The 17,653-nt window shown below is 41.2% G+C and overlaps 1 protein-coding gene across 1 annotated transcript in view; it reads left to right on the top strand.

Moving 5' to 3' along the window:
* Positions 1–13,993: 13,993 nt before the first annotated feature.
* Positions 13,994–17,653, top strand: part of LOC145351297 (homeodomain-interacting protein kinase 4-like) — a 28,443-nt gene continuing 24,783 nt past the window's right edge. Inside the window, exon 1 of the mRNA XM_080200924.1 lies at positions 13,994–14,510. Coding sequence (XP_080057050.1) covers positions 13,994–14,510 — 517 coding nt within the window. The remainder of the gene's footprint in view (positions 14,511–17,653) is intronic.

Here is a 17,653-nt window from a genome sequence, read left to right as displayed (position 1 = left end):
AACAACAATCCCACCCAGGCCCTATCCTCATAACCCCACATATTTAATCTCCAGTTATGTGAGTGTTGAACAATTGCCAAAGAAACACTGAGTCCAGGTTCCTGCCCACGTGGTTCACCTCTGTAAAAGTGTGGAGACTGAGATGCTATGCTGTGGTGGCAGAGAACTCTCCCCAAATAAATTCGTCTTTGCTTGGTTTTGATGGGAATGGTTTAGAATGAAATCATTTGACATGCTGTATTTTTGCAAGGTTTGCTGTCCCGTAAGTCATGTGACAGGAATGTCAGTCTAAACATGATTTGTACGTCACTATCTTGTTTCAACTGCTCCACCCAGCTCCACTCCCCTTTCACTAATTAGTACCAGGAAGGTTTTGTGTAATATATGGCTCAAAACAACCAGTGTCTTCAACTGGCGTATAGGAGAACTGGATGGCCTCAGTTCATTTGATGCGTAGTGTTTAAACGTTGGGATAAGACTTCCAGGACCATAAGGGGTCCACAATTGAGAAGAGTCACCATACGTGATGCAGCTCCACAACAGCAAAGTTAAACGGCTTAGAATTCAAATATGATCTAAACTTGTCAGTCCGAATGCAGATTCATAACAGGTGTAGTTAAAGGGACTTCCTCCTAAGAGTCAATTTAAAATGGGATATTCGGCTGGAGTAAAGGAATCTTTGTTCTGCATCTCGCCCATCTGTTGCTTTTTTTAAAACCAGCATTAAGATTCCTTGCTTTGAGCATCAGTATCATCAGAAAAAAAACTGTAAAGTTATGGGTAAACAAAAATGCCGGCAAGAGTAGTTACAGGTCAACTTTGTCAACTGCTCCCTTGGAGGTCTCATTTATTACCAGCTTGCATGAGTGCTGTCTTTCAGATTCATTCTTGGCTTGTGTGTGCAGTCATGGTTTTACCACAGTCCCATAAACACTTTCTGTCCTGCCCATTTCCACATGGAGCAGCTACACCACTGATTTGACAAGATTACATAGAATTACAGCCAGAAGCAGTCCATTTGGCCAACTGGTCTGGTTATGCTTTACCAAAGCCTGCTCCCACCTGGCACAAATCCTTCTGCTTTCATCACGTTTACTTTAAAATGCAATCACTTTGTAGTATTGAGTGGCACTTGAGGCACTGGTGCAGTTAAACAAATCCTACCCCACTTACTGGTTAGACCAGGGGAGAGAGGAGAGGAACGGGTGCCTGAACTGATTGAAGCTGTCTCCGATTCCATTCTCACAGCCCCTAGAGCCTTGCAGCAGTCTGGGTGGTTAGCGGAATGTTAGGTTTTGCTAAATTCATAGTTATTTTGTTTTCCTTAATGATAATTTTCAAGGATTTGGTTTCTTGGCCCTTGAGGTGCTCTTTGCATTCGGTTTTCTTGTGGGAACTGTCTCGGACTGTATACAAGTTGATGCGCTTGAGAGAATTGTTTTAGAACTCATTTCCAGCATGCTGGTTTGACCTGTATTTTCACACAGCTTGCTTTTCTGTCAATCGTGGTTGTACTGAAGGCTGCTGTCCTTGACCAATCTGTTCAGCACACACTTATGTAATTCTTGTATCAATTTATGTAGGACTGTGAATATTCACCCAATTCCCATTTGATACCAGCAGTGCTGGAAGGTCATACAATTATACAGCACAGAGGAAGGCCATTCGGCCCATGATGCCCGTGACAGCTCTTTGAAAGAGTGAATTTAGTCGTTCTTCAAATGTTTGATTTGGTTTATTATATCAAATTATAAATATACCAAATTCTTCATAGAATCCCTACAGTGTAGAAGGAGGCCAGTCGTCCCTTCGATTCTACACCAATCACAATCCCAGGCCTACGCCGTAATATCACATATTTACTCTTCTAATCCCCCAACACTAGGGTTAATTTAGCATAGCCAATCAACCTAACATGCACATCGTTGGATTGTGGGAGGAAACTAAAGCACCCAGAGGAACCCATGCAGACATGGGGGCGAATGTGCAAACTCCACAGAGACAATGACCCAAGGCCAGAATTGAACTCAAGTCCTTGGCACTGTGAGGCAGCAATGCTAACTACAGTGCCACCGTGCCATCCCATAATTCTCTTGATAGTTACTATTGAAGCTCATTCCATTGCCCTTTCAAGGCATATGCTCCAAATCATACTTTATAGAATCATACATTGCAGAATAAGCCCTTTGGCCCATCAAGTCTGCACTGAAACATATTTAGCTGTGTTTTTTAAGTAACCATCTCCTCTGGGAATTTTAATGATTATCTTAAAAACTGTATTTTTAAATTTGTTCTCTAGATGTGGGTAACATCGGCGAGGCTGTGTAATTTTTCCATTCATATTTGTCCTAAGGGGGCAGTTTTCTTCAACTGTTACGAAGTTCATATACGGTAGGTTTTGGGAGGCTATGTGATTGTAATTTAAATTTGGCCAGGATACATCGGTAAACCTGCTTCCCTTTTAATATGTGATCATTTACATTCATCTGAACAGGATAATAGAGCTTCAATTTAAAATCTCAGCTGAAATGGTACTTTTGCGAATGGGGCAGTCCAGCAGTACTGTTAAGCTAGAAGATATGGCCATGTCATGGGTGTGTCTTAAACCCACAATCTTCTGACTTGATAGAATGCTCCAAATCAATTTAAATGAATACCCCTGCCTTGTTAGCTGCTATAATAGCAAGGCCAAGCTATGGATTTGGGAGTGCAGCGTAGCCCCTTGAAGTCAACATCTTTCAGATTTGTATTGGGGCAGACTGGCTGGTGAGAGTGTTCTCCTCTCGAGAGAGAAATGTCTTATTTTCTTGGAATCCCTCAATATTCTGAGTTACAATCTTTCAAGCCTTTTGCCTCTCCTGTTGATGAGCTTTTTCTTTAGGTAATGGAGATCGGGTAAATTGTGTGTGGACATAAATTTAAATAATTACAAATGTTAGTAATTAAAGTTTACTTATTGGTGTCACAAGTAGGCTTTCATTAGCTCTGCAATGAAGTTGCTGTGAAAATCCCCTAGTCGCTACACTGTGGTGCTTTTTTGATACGCTGAGGGGGAATTTAGCATGGCAAATGCATCTAAGCAGCATATCTTTTGGACTGTAGGAAGAAATCAGAGCACCTGAAGGAAACCCGCGCAGACATGGGGAGAATGTGCAAACTGCGAACAGACCCAAACTGGGAATTGAACCCGGGTCCCCAGCACTGTGAGGCAACAGTGCTAACCATTGTGCAATTATAACTATCTCATCTGAATTCATAAGCTACACAGAATCACTGGACGTGTGTACGTTTACTTCTGCTTATGCCGATAACTATACACCATCAGATTTGGATTTCAAGTCAATCTTCCCTTGCAAAAGCAGATCACTGTTTTGCATCAGATTCCGGGCCTCTTTCACCATCAAAAGAAGCTCGGCTGTATTTTGGAGAGAACGTGGTTCCTCTCTTTGTCCCTCCCCTCACCCTACCCCGCGCCCCCAGATTGGCTGTCTCACTTCATGGTGTGTAAATGTTCTTTATGCAGGCTTAAAAGAAAAATACCGACCAACCATACAAAGATGGGTAAGTCAGAAACTATGTCCGTGTGATCAATCAGCATTTGTGTTACAAAACACTCTAGCTCCATCTAGTGAGAAAGATGTCTCCCACATTGTCTCATTGTCTTTTCCCCATCCACCACTTACTTTTATCACTAGGTGACTGTACCTGTTTCTGCTGTTGCTAAGGGCAACTTGGTTAATTTTAGAATTTTTTTTTAAATCAATGTTTGCTGTAGCAATTTGAAGTAGCTATCCGGAAAATGATAAGCCAGTACCTTAACATTGTTTGCTTAGTGGCTACGGCCGTATGTATTAAACTTGCTGTTTACTGGTCATCTATGACTAGGCCTCCATTAACCTAATGGACCTAAATAAAAAATATTTCAAATAAAGATTGACTTACAGTAATGGATTCTTTGTTTGGAATGACTAATATATGTAATGATGTAGATGTGTGCTAAATGGAGAACTCTATATCTTTTGCATGTATTGAAGTTATATTTGGAAGGGTGTTGAAAAGCAGTTTGTATTAGGAGAACTAAGTTATTTTCAACCTCTGAGTCCATATAGAGTAATTCGCCCTGAACTTGAATTTAAAGTTTATTTATTAGTGTTACAAGTAGGCTTACGTTAACACTGCAATGAAGTTACTGTGAAAATCCCCTAGTCATCACACTCCAGCACCTGTTCGGATACACTGAGGGAGAATTTAGCATGGCCAATGCATCTAATTAGCAAGTGTTTTGGATGGTGGGAGGAACCCAGAACACCCGGAGATAAGCCAGGCAGGCACGCGGAGGACATGGAGTTCAGACAGGCAGTGATCTAAGCTGGGAATTGAACCTGTGTCCCTGGCACTGTAAGGCAGCAGTGCTAACTTATAGTCATCGAGTCATGATGCATAGGAGGCCATTCCGCCCATTGAATGCATGCTAGCTCTTTTAATTTCTGTAAATTCTTTGGAAATGACACGAGTTTACAAAATTCATTCAAGCTGGAACGTTGATAAAGTGCGAATGAGCTTTCTTTGTTTCGCAAGACTGTAAATGGTATCTCCTCTCTAAACAATCTAAAAACCCAACATACTCGTATTCATAAAGACTTGCATTTATACAGCATCAATCTAGATCTGACAGTCACTCAATTCCTTGGAAACTGAATATCATTGGCCTTTGAATCTAGAAGGTGAAATGGTTGCCAAGTCTGTTGACCTCCAAAGATTTTAAAGATCCGTGTGACTAGAAAAGCACCGAGACACACACATCTCGAAACACTTTACAGCCTACAAAGTACTTTCTAGAAGTATAGTTACTGTTGTAATATAGGAAACATTTCAGTTAGTATGTGCACAGAATGGTCTCACAAACAGCAATGTGAAAATGACCAGGAAATCTGTTCTTTTGTGATGTTGATTTGAGGGATAAATATTACTCAAGAGATCTGGGATAGATTCTCTGATCTTCCAAATAATGCCTTGGGATCTTTTACAAGGGCAGATTGGGCATCTGTTTAACTTCTCATCCAAGGACCAGCATCTCCAGCACTGCAGCGCTCTTTCAGTACTGCTTACCTAAACCCTGGAGTGGGATCTGAACCAGAAACCTTGTGACTCTGACGTGCGAGAGAGCTACCCACTGAGTCATAACTGCCACTTGAATGGAATCTGCCCTTGGCTGCTCCTGAGTGGAAAGCAAGACACTAATTCAGGTCTCCCTATAATTACTTCCCCAGTTCCAGTATCATTTAATAATTGTGTTGCATTTTATTTTCCATTATTCCAAAATGCTTCCTTTATCAGGGGTAACTAAAACTGAGCATCGTTTTCCAACTTGGGCCCTAATCAGAGGGTTGACACTATTGATTTGACTTATTATTGGCACATGTATTGATATACAGTGAAAAGTATTGTTTGTTGTGCACTTTACAGACAAGGCATACTGTTCATAGACAAGGAAAGGAGAAAGTGCCGAATGTAATGTTAAAATTATAGCTAGGGTGCAGAGAAAGATGAACTGTGGGGTAGGTCCATTCAAAAGTCTGATGGCACCAGGGAAGAAGCTCTTCTTGAGTCTGTTGGTATATGACCTCAGACATTTGTGGGTTTTTTTCCGAAATGAGAAGGTGAAAGACAGAACGTCCGGGGTGCGTGAGGTCCTTAATTATGCTGGCTGCTTTTCCAAGGCAGCGGGAAGTGTAGACAGAGTCAATGGATGGGAGGCTGGTTTGTGTGATGGATTGGGCTACATTCCATCTCCTATTCATCCTGCCTCCTACAGGAGACACTATCTCCTGTTTATTGCGCACATGAATAAAATTGCAAGTGTCCTTTTTAATGTCTATGCCCGACTCCACAGATTCAGTTTCTCAATCAAACAATCTATTATTCTGAGGCATCAAAAACATGACTGCAGGTTTTATGCACAGAATGCTCTCCCTACCCAACCCCCAACACAAATAAAGATCCTCAGGAATTCCAATATAATTTAAAAAATAACAAATATGACTCACGAGGATGGAGTTTGGTTCTGATATGGGGGCAAGGAACAATTGCAACCTGATGTTTAAGTTTATGATGCAGCCCACTCCCTCCCCCAACTGCTGTGCTAGCTCCTTGGCCATTTTCCTGTGGGCAGATTGGGCACAGAGAATGGCTACCCATTCACAATGTATCATAACTTCTTTAGTCAATTAAGTGGCCAATCAAGATCAAAAATTAGAGGCCAACTGGGATTTTCCAGGCAGCCTCTGGGTTCCCTGTAGCATGGCGGATGTCTGGAGATAGCCTTGCAGGTGGGAGACCAGGGGGTTGGTCAGCCCTCCAAGATTGGCTGCCATATCAACCTGGTTACAGCTGCCGTCTCAAAAATACCCTGCGATGGTCAGAAATTCTTGTGGCCATGTCATTTTTCCTGGCTCTGAAAATATGCCGTGAGGGTGCCACAAAATAGAGGCATCCCCTTTCTCCCTAACCTGCAACGGCAGACTGCAGCTCCTTGAGTGTTTCAGGGCCTCGCATTGGCCCTCCAGTATTGAGTCCTGTGAGCCTGCCCTCTGGTTATCAATTGGCCAATTCTACAAAAAAAATCCACTTTGGCCTGTTGTTGCCAACACAGTGGGGTTTGGGACTTGGATTTGATCCCAATTCTGGGCTTCCTGATGCCATTTTGCCACTATAAAGCAATAACCAAGAAGAGTATCAATTTGATTTAAAACCTCTTATATTTTGTCCAACTTTCTTTTAAACAGTGTTGTGACTCTGAAAAGGAATTTCACACAGCCTCCTGCATTTTTTTATTAGAACTAATTACTTTCTATGTAGAACGCAGGCATTTAAAGATGTGTGTTCTAGTGATTCCAGCTGCAACTGTAGAATTATGTATCAGGAGTTTCAATCTTCTTTCTTGGAAACTCACACTGTTTGTGATGCTAGAAATGGAACTTCATTCCTAAACATGGTGCTCAGTACCATTCTGGGCCTAGTCTTGCTTATAAATGTGATGGGGATTTTGGCAGACTTATGCCTTTTGAGTATCATCCGTCCAAAACAATTCCATAATTCACCACCTCATGTAGGTAAATAGGTTTTATACTGATTTTGTTCCCTCCCTCCATGTCTAAATTAAATTTGATTGTTTGAAATTTCTAAATTTATGATAAGCATCCAAGATCAAGGCCTGAAAGTGCTTTGCTTGCCACTGAAATAATATATGATGCAAGGAAAAGAGAATGGATAAGAAAGCACATATCGATATACAGTGTCCCTTGGAAGCTTGGTTTGTGCCACGTGTGAGCTGGTAAGTTTATTGATGCCTTTTCAGAGGTTTCATTACTGTGAAGCTGCTATTTCACACCATGATGGGCAGATGTAATCCATCAACTCAGAAAACTAATTATTTAAAAGTGATTATACTATCATCTTTTTTGATGACCTTAATTTACTTCCATGGAAATATCACTGGTGCTGCCACCACCCCGTTTATTTGGTTGAATAAGCTTCTGCTTAAGGGTGAAGTAAGATTAATTGCACTCTAAAGGATTAATGGCCCTGATTAAGGCCCTGCTTTGAAGGCAATGGGTGTTGGCAACTGTAATATAAACAGGTGGCTAAGAATGTAGAGGGAGTAGGCTCTGAAAATGATTTGAAGTTATTGAAGCTGGCTCTTGATGTTGACCGCTTTACAATGTAATTTGGCACTTGAGCTACTGGGAGTATTAGGGAAAGTATGAATTTTTAGCCGATGGCATAAATCAGCTTCCAAATGATCAGTCCGCAAAAAAAAGCAGACCTGAACCTGAGACTGGGCTGCCACTCTCTGGGTCTCTAAGTTGGGAGCAGTACTGAATGTTTAGTGCCCTGGTCCTGAACAGAACCACTCTGGTTTAGTAACAATGTTTGGGTACAGATGCACAGAGCCGAGTCAATCTTGGGACTTGTCAAAACATTTTCCTTGAAACAATAAAAAGGCAAATGTGGAAAGCCATCCTGTATGTTACCATGGTAATGAAACCCTGGATGAAAATAAACCAACAAATCCAATGGTGTGCACCTACAACTTCCAAATTCTCTACTAACTGAAGTCAGAGAGCTGCTTCATGGATATGGTCTGTATGCCCATGCAGTAACTAGTCACTTGTAAGAGATAAATTGCAGCATACTTAAGAAACCTGTTATATATTTAACTGGTCACAAGATTGCTTTAAGAGCAGGTCGCATGATTTGATGGTGATGCTATCAGGATTTCAAAGGCTCCTGTTTCTAGTTTCAGTTTCTACTCTGTGCTCGCAAGAGTCCTTACAATAAGCCTTGTCATTATTAGTTTGAATCTATGGGCCATTCAGCAAGTGAGTGCTGGAGCAAGGATAATGCAAACCACATCACTTTTCTTTCAACAAACCCAAGCGTAGTTAGGACATTACAAGAAGAGAATTGGCAACTCAAGATTTTGTTTCATCAAGAAAAAAAAAATCATGGTGGGTCCTCACAGTTTGAACATTAGAAGTCTGGGGAGAAGCAATAGGATTAAAGATTAAAGTGTCAGTTAAGGAAGGCCAAGTAAGAAAAAGAAAGGGGTGGAAGCTCTCTATTAAAATCACACAGAGGGATTTGTTCTTCCTGTCAAAGGAGGGTGAGATTCCAGGTAGTATTTAGTATATTTGAAAAGGGATGCCTTGCTATATAGCTGGGGTCAACTGAAAAACAAAACATCAAATCAATGGTCTCCAGGATAAAAAAAGGACTACTGGGAAGAAAGTAAAAAAAATTGAACAGTTTCAAGTCATGAGTGCCTGTAAGAGCAATGGTGAGTCAATTAGGATCCATAGGTCCTTCAAATGAAGAAATGAATTATGGACTTCCTAAAATAGAATGGTTTTAGTACTTAGTACAAGCAACTAAAATTGCAAGCGAGTTACTCATACCAGCTTTTCTCAGTACAGTAGGAAGTAAAACCTTCAATGTGCTCTGGAATTCGGTTCATTCAGCAAAATCAGGAACCAAAATTTGTGATGACTTGACAAAGATCTTTGAAGAGCATTACTCTTCAAAGCCACTGATCATCACGGAACGGTTCAGGTTCCACTGAAAGAATCAAGTGGAAGGTGAAAACACTTCTGTTTGTGGCAACCTCACAAAAAGGTTGACCCAACATTGTGAGTTTGGTGAGTATTTAGAAGATACTCTTCAAGATCACCTTGTTGGTGGCTTCCAAAACGAAACTATCCAAAGATTATTGCTTCCTAAACATGCTTTGACTTTAAAGACAACAGTAGAAATTATAGTGCTACTAAATTTGACAGGCACATTTCCCACTAAATCCACTATACTTATGTTTTGTCTCACAGTATGAAAACATAAATTGACATATGGCTAACAATGAATTATTCACACATTTGACTCTTGCTTCTTTTAGCCGTATGTCTAATTTGAGATTATAAGTGGCATTTTAAGCAAACAGTTGAGTGTGATTCAGTTTCAACTCCAACCATCAAGTGTTTTCTTATTCACCACCAAATTGTTCAGGTCTGTCCTGCTGCATTAAACTCTCCAGCATCATTAATTCACGTTTAAGTGAGCAAACCATGACCACCGGTTATCTCCAAGCACCTCATAGCCAATGAAGCACATTTGAGGTGTAACCCCTGTTGTAATTTAGGAGACGTGACAGCCATTCGCACACAGCAAGGTTCTGCAAACACCAATGTGACAATGACCAGATAATTTGTTGTTTTGTAATAGTAAGGAATAGATAGATATTGGCCAGAATACCAAAAATAACACCCCTGCTCTTAGCCCCATGATTTTCTTTACATCCAGAGTCCTCAGTTCAGTCTGCAGGGATGCAAAATGTAGGAAATTACAGGCCAATTAGTTTAACATCCGTCATTGAGAAATTGTTAGATTCCATTAGAAAGGAAGTAATAACAGGACATTTAGAAAATGAAAATGCATCTGCGTCAGCATGGTTTTATGAAGAGTAAATCATGTTTGACTAATTGTTCTTCAAAGATGTAACAAGCAAGATGGATAATGGAGATCCTGTAAATGTAGGACTGCCAGAAGGTGTTTGATAAGGTGCTGCACAAAACGTTAATACACAAGGTTAGTTCATATGGCATTACAGATAATTCATTATCTTAGATAGAAGATTGGCTCACGAACAAAAAGCAGAGAGTTGGGATAATTGAGTCTCTCGCAAATTGGTAAAATGTAACTAGTGGAGTGCCACAGGATTTGGTCCTCAGACCCCAACTATTTACAATCTATATCAATGTCTTGGATGCAGGGATAGTAAGTACCAAAGCCAAATTTGAAGATGACATTAAATTAGATGGGACAGTAAATTGTGATAATGAAATAAAGGCACAAATGGATATGGATAGATCAAGTGAATGGGACTAATGGAGGTAGTATAGAATTCTTTGTATGAGGCCCTTCATTTTAGTTTTACTATAATAAGTAGACTAGGTTAAGGTAATTATAAAGTGCCTTATATACAATGAAAATTCACAATGTGAATAAACTGCAAAGGTATTATAAATTGTATAACCACAAATTAACCAAATATTATAAACTTAAACTGTATTTTCAATATATATGTATTGTGCGCCTTGGCCAACTTCATTCTGAATGCAGCATGATGGGAAATACAGTAGCAGACAGTTCAATTCCTTTTATAATAATGGAGCATAGAAGGGCAGTTTCTCTTATCTGTTTTTGGATATGCAAAAGCATGTTTAATAGGCCTGGTATATAAGGGAGTGGATACATTCATGGGTGGCGAGGCTGGAGCAGTTTCACAAGCTGATAAGAAGAGGCCAGATTCAGGCAGAACATGACTCATTTAAGCAATTAAAATGAACACGTTAGCTATGGCCTTGGACACCGGAATTGATGTGGGTTAGGTTTCCTAAGTAACTGGGGAGGAACCTACAGGGGCAATGAGCTAATGATCTCCTATTCCTGTTGACAGGTGGAACGTTATTGGCTAAGGTAATAATGTGTGATATTGTAATTGGACCCTCCAAACTGAGTGCCTTATATTTAGTTGATTTCACTCAACCAAAAGATAGACTGCGAAAGACAGTATATTGTTAAAGAATGAAAAAGAATTTATTTGCTAATGCATGCATTAGTAAGGTTGGGCGAGATATTGAAATGTTCAGAATAATATAACAATTTTACAATTGCAATATTATCTCAGAGAGGCCAATCAACCCTCACTGACTATTTCTTTCTTCTGATGCATGCAGTAGCAAATAAATTCCTATTCATTCGTTAACTATATACTGTCTTTCATAGTCTATGTATTGGTTGAGTGAGGTCAACTAAATATAAGGCACTCCAGTGGAATAGCCTAGAAAATTCCTCTTCCGGGGCAAAATGTGGCACATGGAGTTTAATGTCGGTAAGCGTGACGTTATCCATTTTGGTAGGAAAAATACAAAGGCAAATTATCTAAATAGAGTGAAACATCATAGCACTTTGGTGCAGAGGGATCTGGATGTCCTCATGCATGAATCACAGAAATATAGTATGCAAGTACAGCAGGTAATAAGGAAAGCAAATGGAATCTCAGCATTTATTGCAGAAGGCATAGAATATAAAAGTAGTGAAATATTGCTACTCATGTACAAAGCATTAATGAAATCGCACTTAGAATATTGTATACTGTTTTGGTCCCCTTAATTGAATAGGGATGTGGTTGCATTGGAGGTGGTTCAGAGGAGGTTCACTAGATTGATTCCAGAGATGAAGGGTTTGTCTTATGAAGACATTAGGCAGTTTAGGCTTATACTCCCTGGAGTTTAAATGAACGTGAGGAGATTTGATTGAAGTGTACAAGATGCTATGGGAGATTGACAAAGTAGATACAGAGAGGATGTTTCCTCTTGTTGGGCAATCTAAAACAAGAGGTCATAGTTTTAGGACAAGGGGTAGCAGATTTATAACAGAGATGGGGAGAAATTACTTAACTCAAAGGGTTGTGAGTCTGTGGAATTCACTATCCCAGATCGTGGTGGATGCCAGGTCTTTGAGTAAAGTTAAGGAAGAGTTGGATAGATTTTGAAGGGCTATGATGAACGGTCAGGAAAGATGAGATCTGCCATGATCATGTTGGATGGTGGAGCAGACTTGAGGGGCTAAATTGCCTACCTCTGCTTCTCATTCTGATGATTGTACACACCCTCATCAGAGCATTCACTTGCTGTCTTCCTTCCTGTGAAGAAGATGAGGGGAGATTGGGAAATTGAGTTGCCACAACTTGTGGCTAATTGATTTTGGTCAAGTACAATCCGTGATTTGAATGCTGACATTTTTGCTGCTGATGAAAATTTGTCAATGAAGATTGTCAATGTAAGCAGAGAATATTTTATTTTCTAATTTATGTTTAGAAATCCCCAAGCTTTTCACCCTAAAAGAGTCCTAATATAAAAAGCAACCTTCACAGCTTATTTCTGATGATTTTGAGTGGTAGTCAACGGATGGCAGTCGGTGTAAATGAACACACGACCATCTAATATTAAAAATCCCCCATGAAACAGGGTAACAGCCAGGCGAGATGAATGTGCTGTGAAACAGTGCCACACAGTGGCCATGGAGCCAGTACAGAAGAGTGTAAATCTGTTACCAACAGGCTCTCTGTAAATTCATTGCCACAAATGTATTCTCCTTGTTCAACACCCCCACACTGGTTTTCTTTGCCCCAGTGCTTAAGATCCCTTGGTTCTTTAGTGAGTGTATTTTTGTCAAAGCTATAATTCAAGAAAATAATATTGTGAGAAGGCAAAGCAGCTGTATTTTTAATTTTTTTTAACAAACCTTGAGGTGGCAGTAAATCTAGTTGGCACACTTCCCACACTCTCATTCAGGGATTTGGTGACCTTCTTTATGCTGTTGGGTCAGAGTCCCGAAGTGAGGGGTCCTCACCACATACATATGGATTGTCTTCTTCTGCAAGTAAGGTACAGGGAGGGGAGAAACATCCAATGGTTAAAGTGAGATGCAGTCATATCTTAAGTGTCAGCATGCTGCCCATAATGGGTATAGTAACTGGTACATGCAGCATTCAAATGACTGCTGTCTTATTAGGTTGGAAGATCCTTTAGGACTATGTAGATGTGGGTGAAGGCTGGCCCTGATGGATGCCCACCAAAGTCTGAACATTCATAGGAATTTTAAAAATTAATTTAAAACAATGTGAGAGGGAAATCATTGTAAGAGTTGGACATGTTCCGAACATTGAGTTAATATCAGGTTATTGTGATTCTACTTGGCTGATGTGGTAAAGTTATTGAGCTTCTCTCTGTATTGATACAGGGTGCATTATGTGATGGAGATATCATTCGCACTTGGGATACATGTGCATTTTTTGTAGAGTGCAGTCTTTCCAGCCCAGTCTTTCTCTTCCCATAAAGGTTATTAATTAATATTGGAGTCAAAAATAGTCACAACTCATACGTTAACAATGTGGAAACTAGAGTGGGGGACTTACCTGCTTTCAGAGAGATGAGATGCAAGGCTTCCTGGATGAGGTGCTCCCCTATCACTTTTGACACTGCATAGAATATAACTTCAGTGGCATCTCAAGTCAAGTTCAATTCCCTTGGGTTTTCTGAGCCTTTTTCAAATGTCTGCCATTAATTAAAACCTTTGTTTGACCTAGTGCTTGCTGCCCCCTCTGTGGTTTAACTAACCCTTCAGTTAAAAGGGTCAAATTAGTCAGGATGAAAGAAAGGGCTACCATCTTATTGGAACTTGTGCTGCAGCTGACAATCTGAGGTCAACACCATTGTTGCCAGGTACCTGGTCACCAGCTGGTGAACCTATGTCACAATGGGATGCCTCTTGCACCTTAGTGATGGCAACTGAGTTGGAATACACTGTTCTGTTGTTGGATACGGTGGAGCTTTATTTAAGCAGCGAAAAGTTTCGACTTTGGGGATCCTTTTTGAAAATGTCTGTATTGTACTCTGATACTGACACCTATGACGTCATTGCTGTTTTAGGAAAAGGAACATTCGGAGAAGTGGCCAAGTGTTGGAAAAGAGCCTCCGGTCATTATGTGGCCATAAAAATAATCAGGAACTATAGTTTCCGGAAAGGGATCATCAAGTGTGAGTTAAAAATGCTCAGAATGTTGGGAAATGTGGATTCAGACAAGTTCCATATTGTGCGCTTTTTTGAGTCCTTTAGCGATGATACCAGGTTATGCCTGGTGTTCGAGCTTCTGGAGCAAAGCCTGTACGAGTATCAGAAGGACAACAGTTTTTTCCCTCTGCCAATGAGGCACATTCGCTCAATCACTAAACAGCTGCTGATTGCTCTGCAGAAACTGAAGGAGCTCTCTATTGTCCACACAGATATCAAACCAGAAAACATCATGCTTGTTGAACAGGCTCAATTTCCTTTCAAAGTCAAGGTGATTGATTTTGGTTCCGCCTGCATATTGTCTGAGATTCAGCAAATTAAAGGTATGTATTCATTTTCATTCTTTCATTTGATATTGTTGTCGAGGAACACTTGAACATACATCTTGACGGCTGGTCAATGATGAATGCCTATTACTTTGAGCAGCTACTAGTAATGAGGTAGCCTCTCTATCAGATTAAATCACCATTTCCACTCCTTTGACTTTGACAACTCTTGATTTTAAAAATAATATTGAGACAGTAATTACTAATGACAGCGTTCAAGGAATAGGTTCAAATATTGCATCAAACCAAAGAACGAAAGAACCATAGAAAATTACAGCTCAGAAACAGGCCCTTTGGCCCTTCTTGTCTGTGTCAACCATTTTTTGCTTCGTCCCACTGACTTGCACTTGAACCATATCCTTCCTCACCTCTCTCATCCATGAACCCGTCCAAGTTTTCCTTAAATGTTGAAAGTGACCCCGCATTTACCACTTTATCCGGCAGCTCATTCCACACTCCCACCACTCTCGGCATGAAGAAGTCCCCCCCTATCCTTGAGGTCGCGTTTTAATTTTTAAACTTTTAAGTTTATTTATTTATTTAATAAAAAATAGTTTTAAAGTTTATTTATTTTTAACACAAGTAGGCTTACATTGACACTGCAATGAAGTTACTGTGAAAATTCCTTAGTCACCACTCTCCTGCGCCTGTTCGGGTACATTGAGGGAGAAATGGCATGGCCAATGCACCTAGCTAGCATGTCTTTCGGACTGTGGGAGGAAACCGGAGCACCCGGAGGAAACCCACACAGGCACAGGGAGAACGTGTAGACTCCGCACAGACAGTGACCTAAGCCAGGAATTGAACCCAGGTCCCTGGCACTGTGAGCAGCAGTGCTATCCTATGTGCCACTTACAATAAGAGGATAGTGACATTTGAGTTTAACCATATTAAATTCTTAGAGAGCTCAGCAAGGTGGATGCTGAGACAATTGTTCTCTGCTTGGAGAGTCTAGGTTTAAGCTCACAGCACCAGGATAAAGGGTGGACTACTTACAGCTGAAACAAAGAGAAATGTTTTGTCTTCTCGGCCTTTTGGCTAAGATCAAGTGTAATTTTGGCATCCTGCACTTGGTTGACATTGTGAGGTTATACTGAGGCTTTATTTGAAGCAATTTTTTAAAGCAGCATCTCAGCCTTTTGGCTAAGATGCAAATGAGATCAAGTCTTGGAGAAGGTGCAACGCCTGGATCATGTAGATCAAGCCCAAGATAGGAAGTGGTGAACATGCCTTGTTAGCTCGGATCTGTAAGATCTTACTTGCTGAGACTTTGAATTGGACTTTGATTGGATTGAATTGGATATTAAAAAACAGAGAAGTGTTTTCAGTCAGTGTTGTGGATCTTTGGAATTCCCTATTCCAGGGAGCAGTGGATGCTCAGTTGATGCGCACATTCAAGACTGAGGTCAATAGCTTTTTGAACACAAAGGGAATCTAGGGATATGAGGAGTAGATAGGAAGGTGGGGTTGATGTAAAAGGTCATTGATGATCTTACAGAACAGTATGGGGAGGACGTATGGCCTAATCCTTCTCCGCTTTCTTTTTTTATATTCCAAAAAACATTTGATGTAGGGCTGCACGACAGACTTGTGAGTAAAGTTGAAACTCGTGGAATAAGAGGGACAGGACCAACATGGATATAAAATTAGCTGAGTAACAGGGAACAGAGTAGTGAATAATAATTGTTTTTCTGATCTGAGCCAGGCTTTTGACGCAGGGCGGCACAGTGGTTAGCACTACTGCCTCACAGCGCTAGGGACCCGGATTCAATTCCAGCCTTTGCTGACTGTCTGCGTGGAGTTTGCACATTCTCCCCATGTCTGCATGGGTTTCTGCCAGGTATTCCAGTTTCCTCACACAGATGTGCGGGTTAGGTGAATTGGCCATGCGAACTGTGTGGGGTTACAGGGACAGCGTGGGAGAGAGGGCGTGGGTAAGACACTCAGTCAGAAATGGCCTCTTCTGTGATTCTGTGATTCCAGGGATCAGGATTAGGCCCGCTGCTTTTCTTGACATATATTAATGACCTCAGATTTCTCACATACACAACGTCATCCACAATAAATGACCATGTGGACTGACATGAATTATGACTTGCCTTCTGACTGCTTTGACTAGCCTCTACTCTCTTCCTGGGAAAGTTGGAAACAAGAGGCTCAGTTTTGTTCTGAGATGACAGTTCATTAATAACTCTGTTGGTGAGACTCCTGTTGTTTAATGTGGAATGGTCCAGTAGCCAAGAAGGAAACGCGAGATTCTGGTTTCTAGGATTCCTCTTGACTTAGATTTTCTTTTCAGCCAGATGGCTTGCTCAGTCAATCTGCTTGGTGCTGGGTGTTAAGGCACAGTTCCGATGAAATTTATAGCATCGAGTGTGGTGTAGTTTTGCAAAGTAGAATTTGTGAATACCGTTCCATTGTCAGATACTGTTACCTCACATATTGTGTAGGTGGAAAACATTGGCCTACTCTTTCAATGGTAGCGTGTGATGTTGGAGACTTCATCTCAAAACATCCATCCACTCTGAATATGCATAAACAATGAGCAGAAACACTGCAGTCATAAATGGACGAATATCATCAATATGGACGCATACTCATGGCCAGCCAGGCCATTCCCAAGGCTGCAATGGGATTGCAGTGGGCACCCTTTGTTGCAATTGGCACTGTTCACAGTGCTTAGAACAAAGAACAACCCAGCACGGGAAACAGGCCCTTCGGCCCAATGAGCCCGCGCCGCCGCATCACCCTACACCTATTCTACCCTGCATGTCTACGAATGGGACCCTACTCAGTCAGATTCAGGGAAGAAATAGTGTCAATTTGGTAGAAACCGATTAGCCTAAGAGCACATCTTTGGGGTGTGGGAGGAAACCGGAGCGCCCGGAGGAAACCCACGCAACCACAGGGAGAATGCACAAACTCCCACAGACACAGGCCCAAATCCATGTATCTGCACAGCTAGCAGTGCTAGTCACTGAGCTGTTGTGGCGCCCGTCTATCGGTCCAGGATCAAGCACACACACACCGACATGAAGTACTAGGCCACTCCTGGACTTCCAAGAGCAGCCCACGCACGACCCGCCGTGTGCATGCCCCTCGCTTGACACGAGGTGGACCTCCACCTGTGGAATAAAGAC

Source organism: Carcharhinus amblyrhynchos, chromosome 13, assembly GCF_965287045.1.
Source record: "Carcharhinus amblyrhynchos chromosome 13, sCarAmb.v2.hapA, whole genome shotgun sequence".
Classification (NCBI taxonomy): domain Eukaryota; kingdom Metazoa; phylum Chordata; class Chondrichthyes; order Carcharhiniformes; family Carcharhinidae; genus Carcharhinus; species Carcharhinus amblyrhynchos.
The sequence above is the reverse complement of the archived record's forward strand: the minus strand, read 5'-3'. Positions and strand labels throughout refer to the sequence as shown.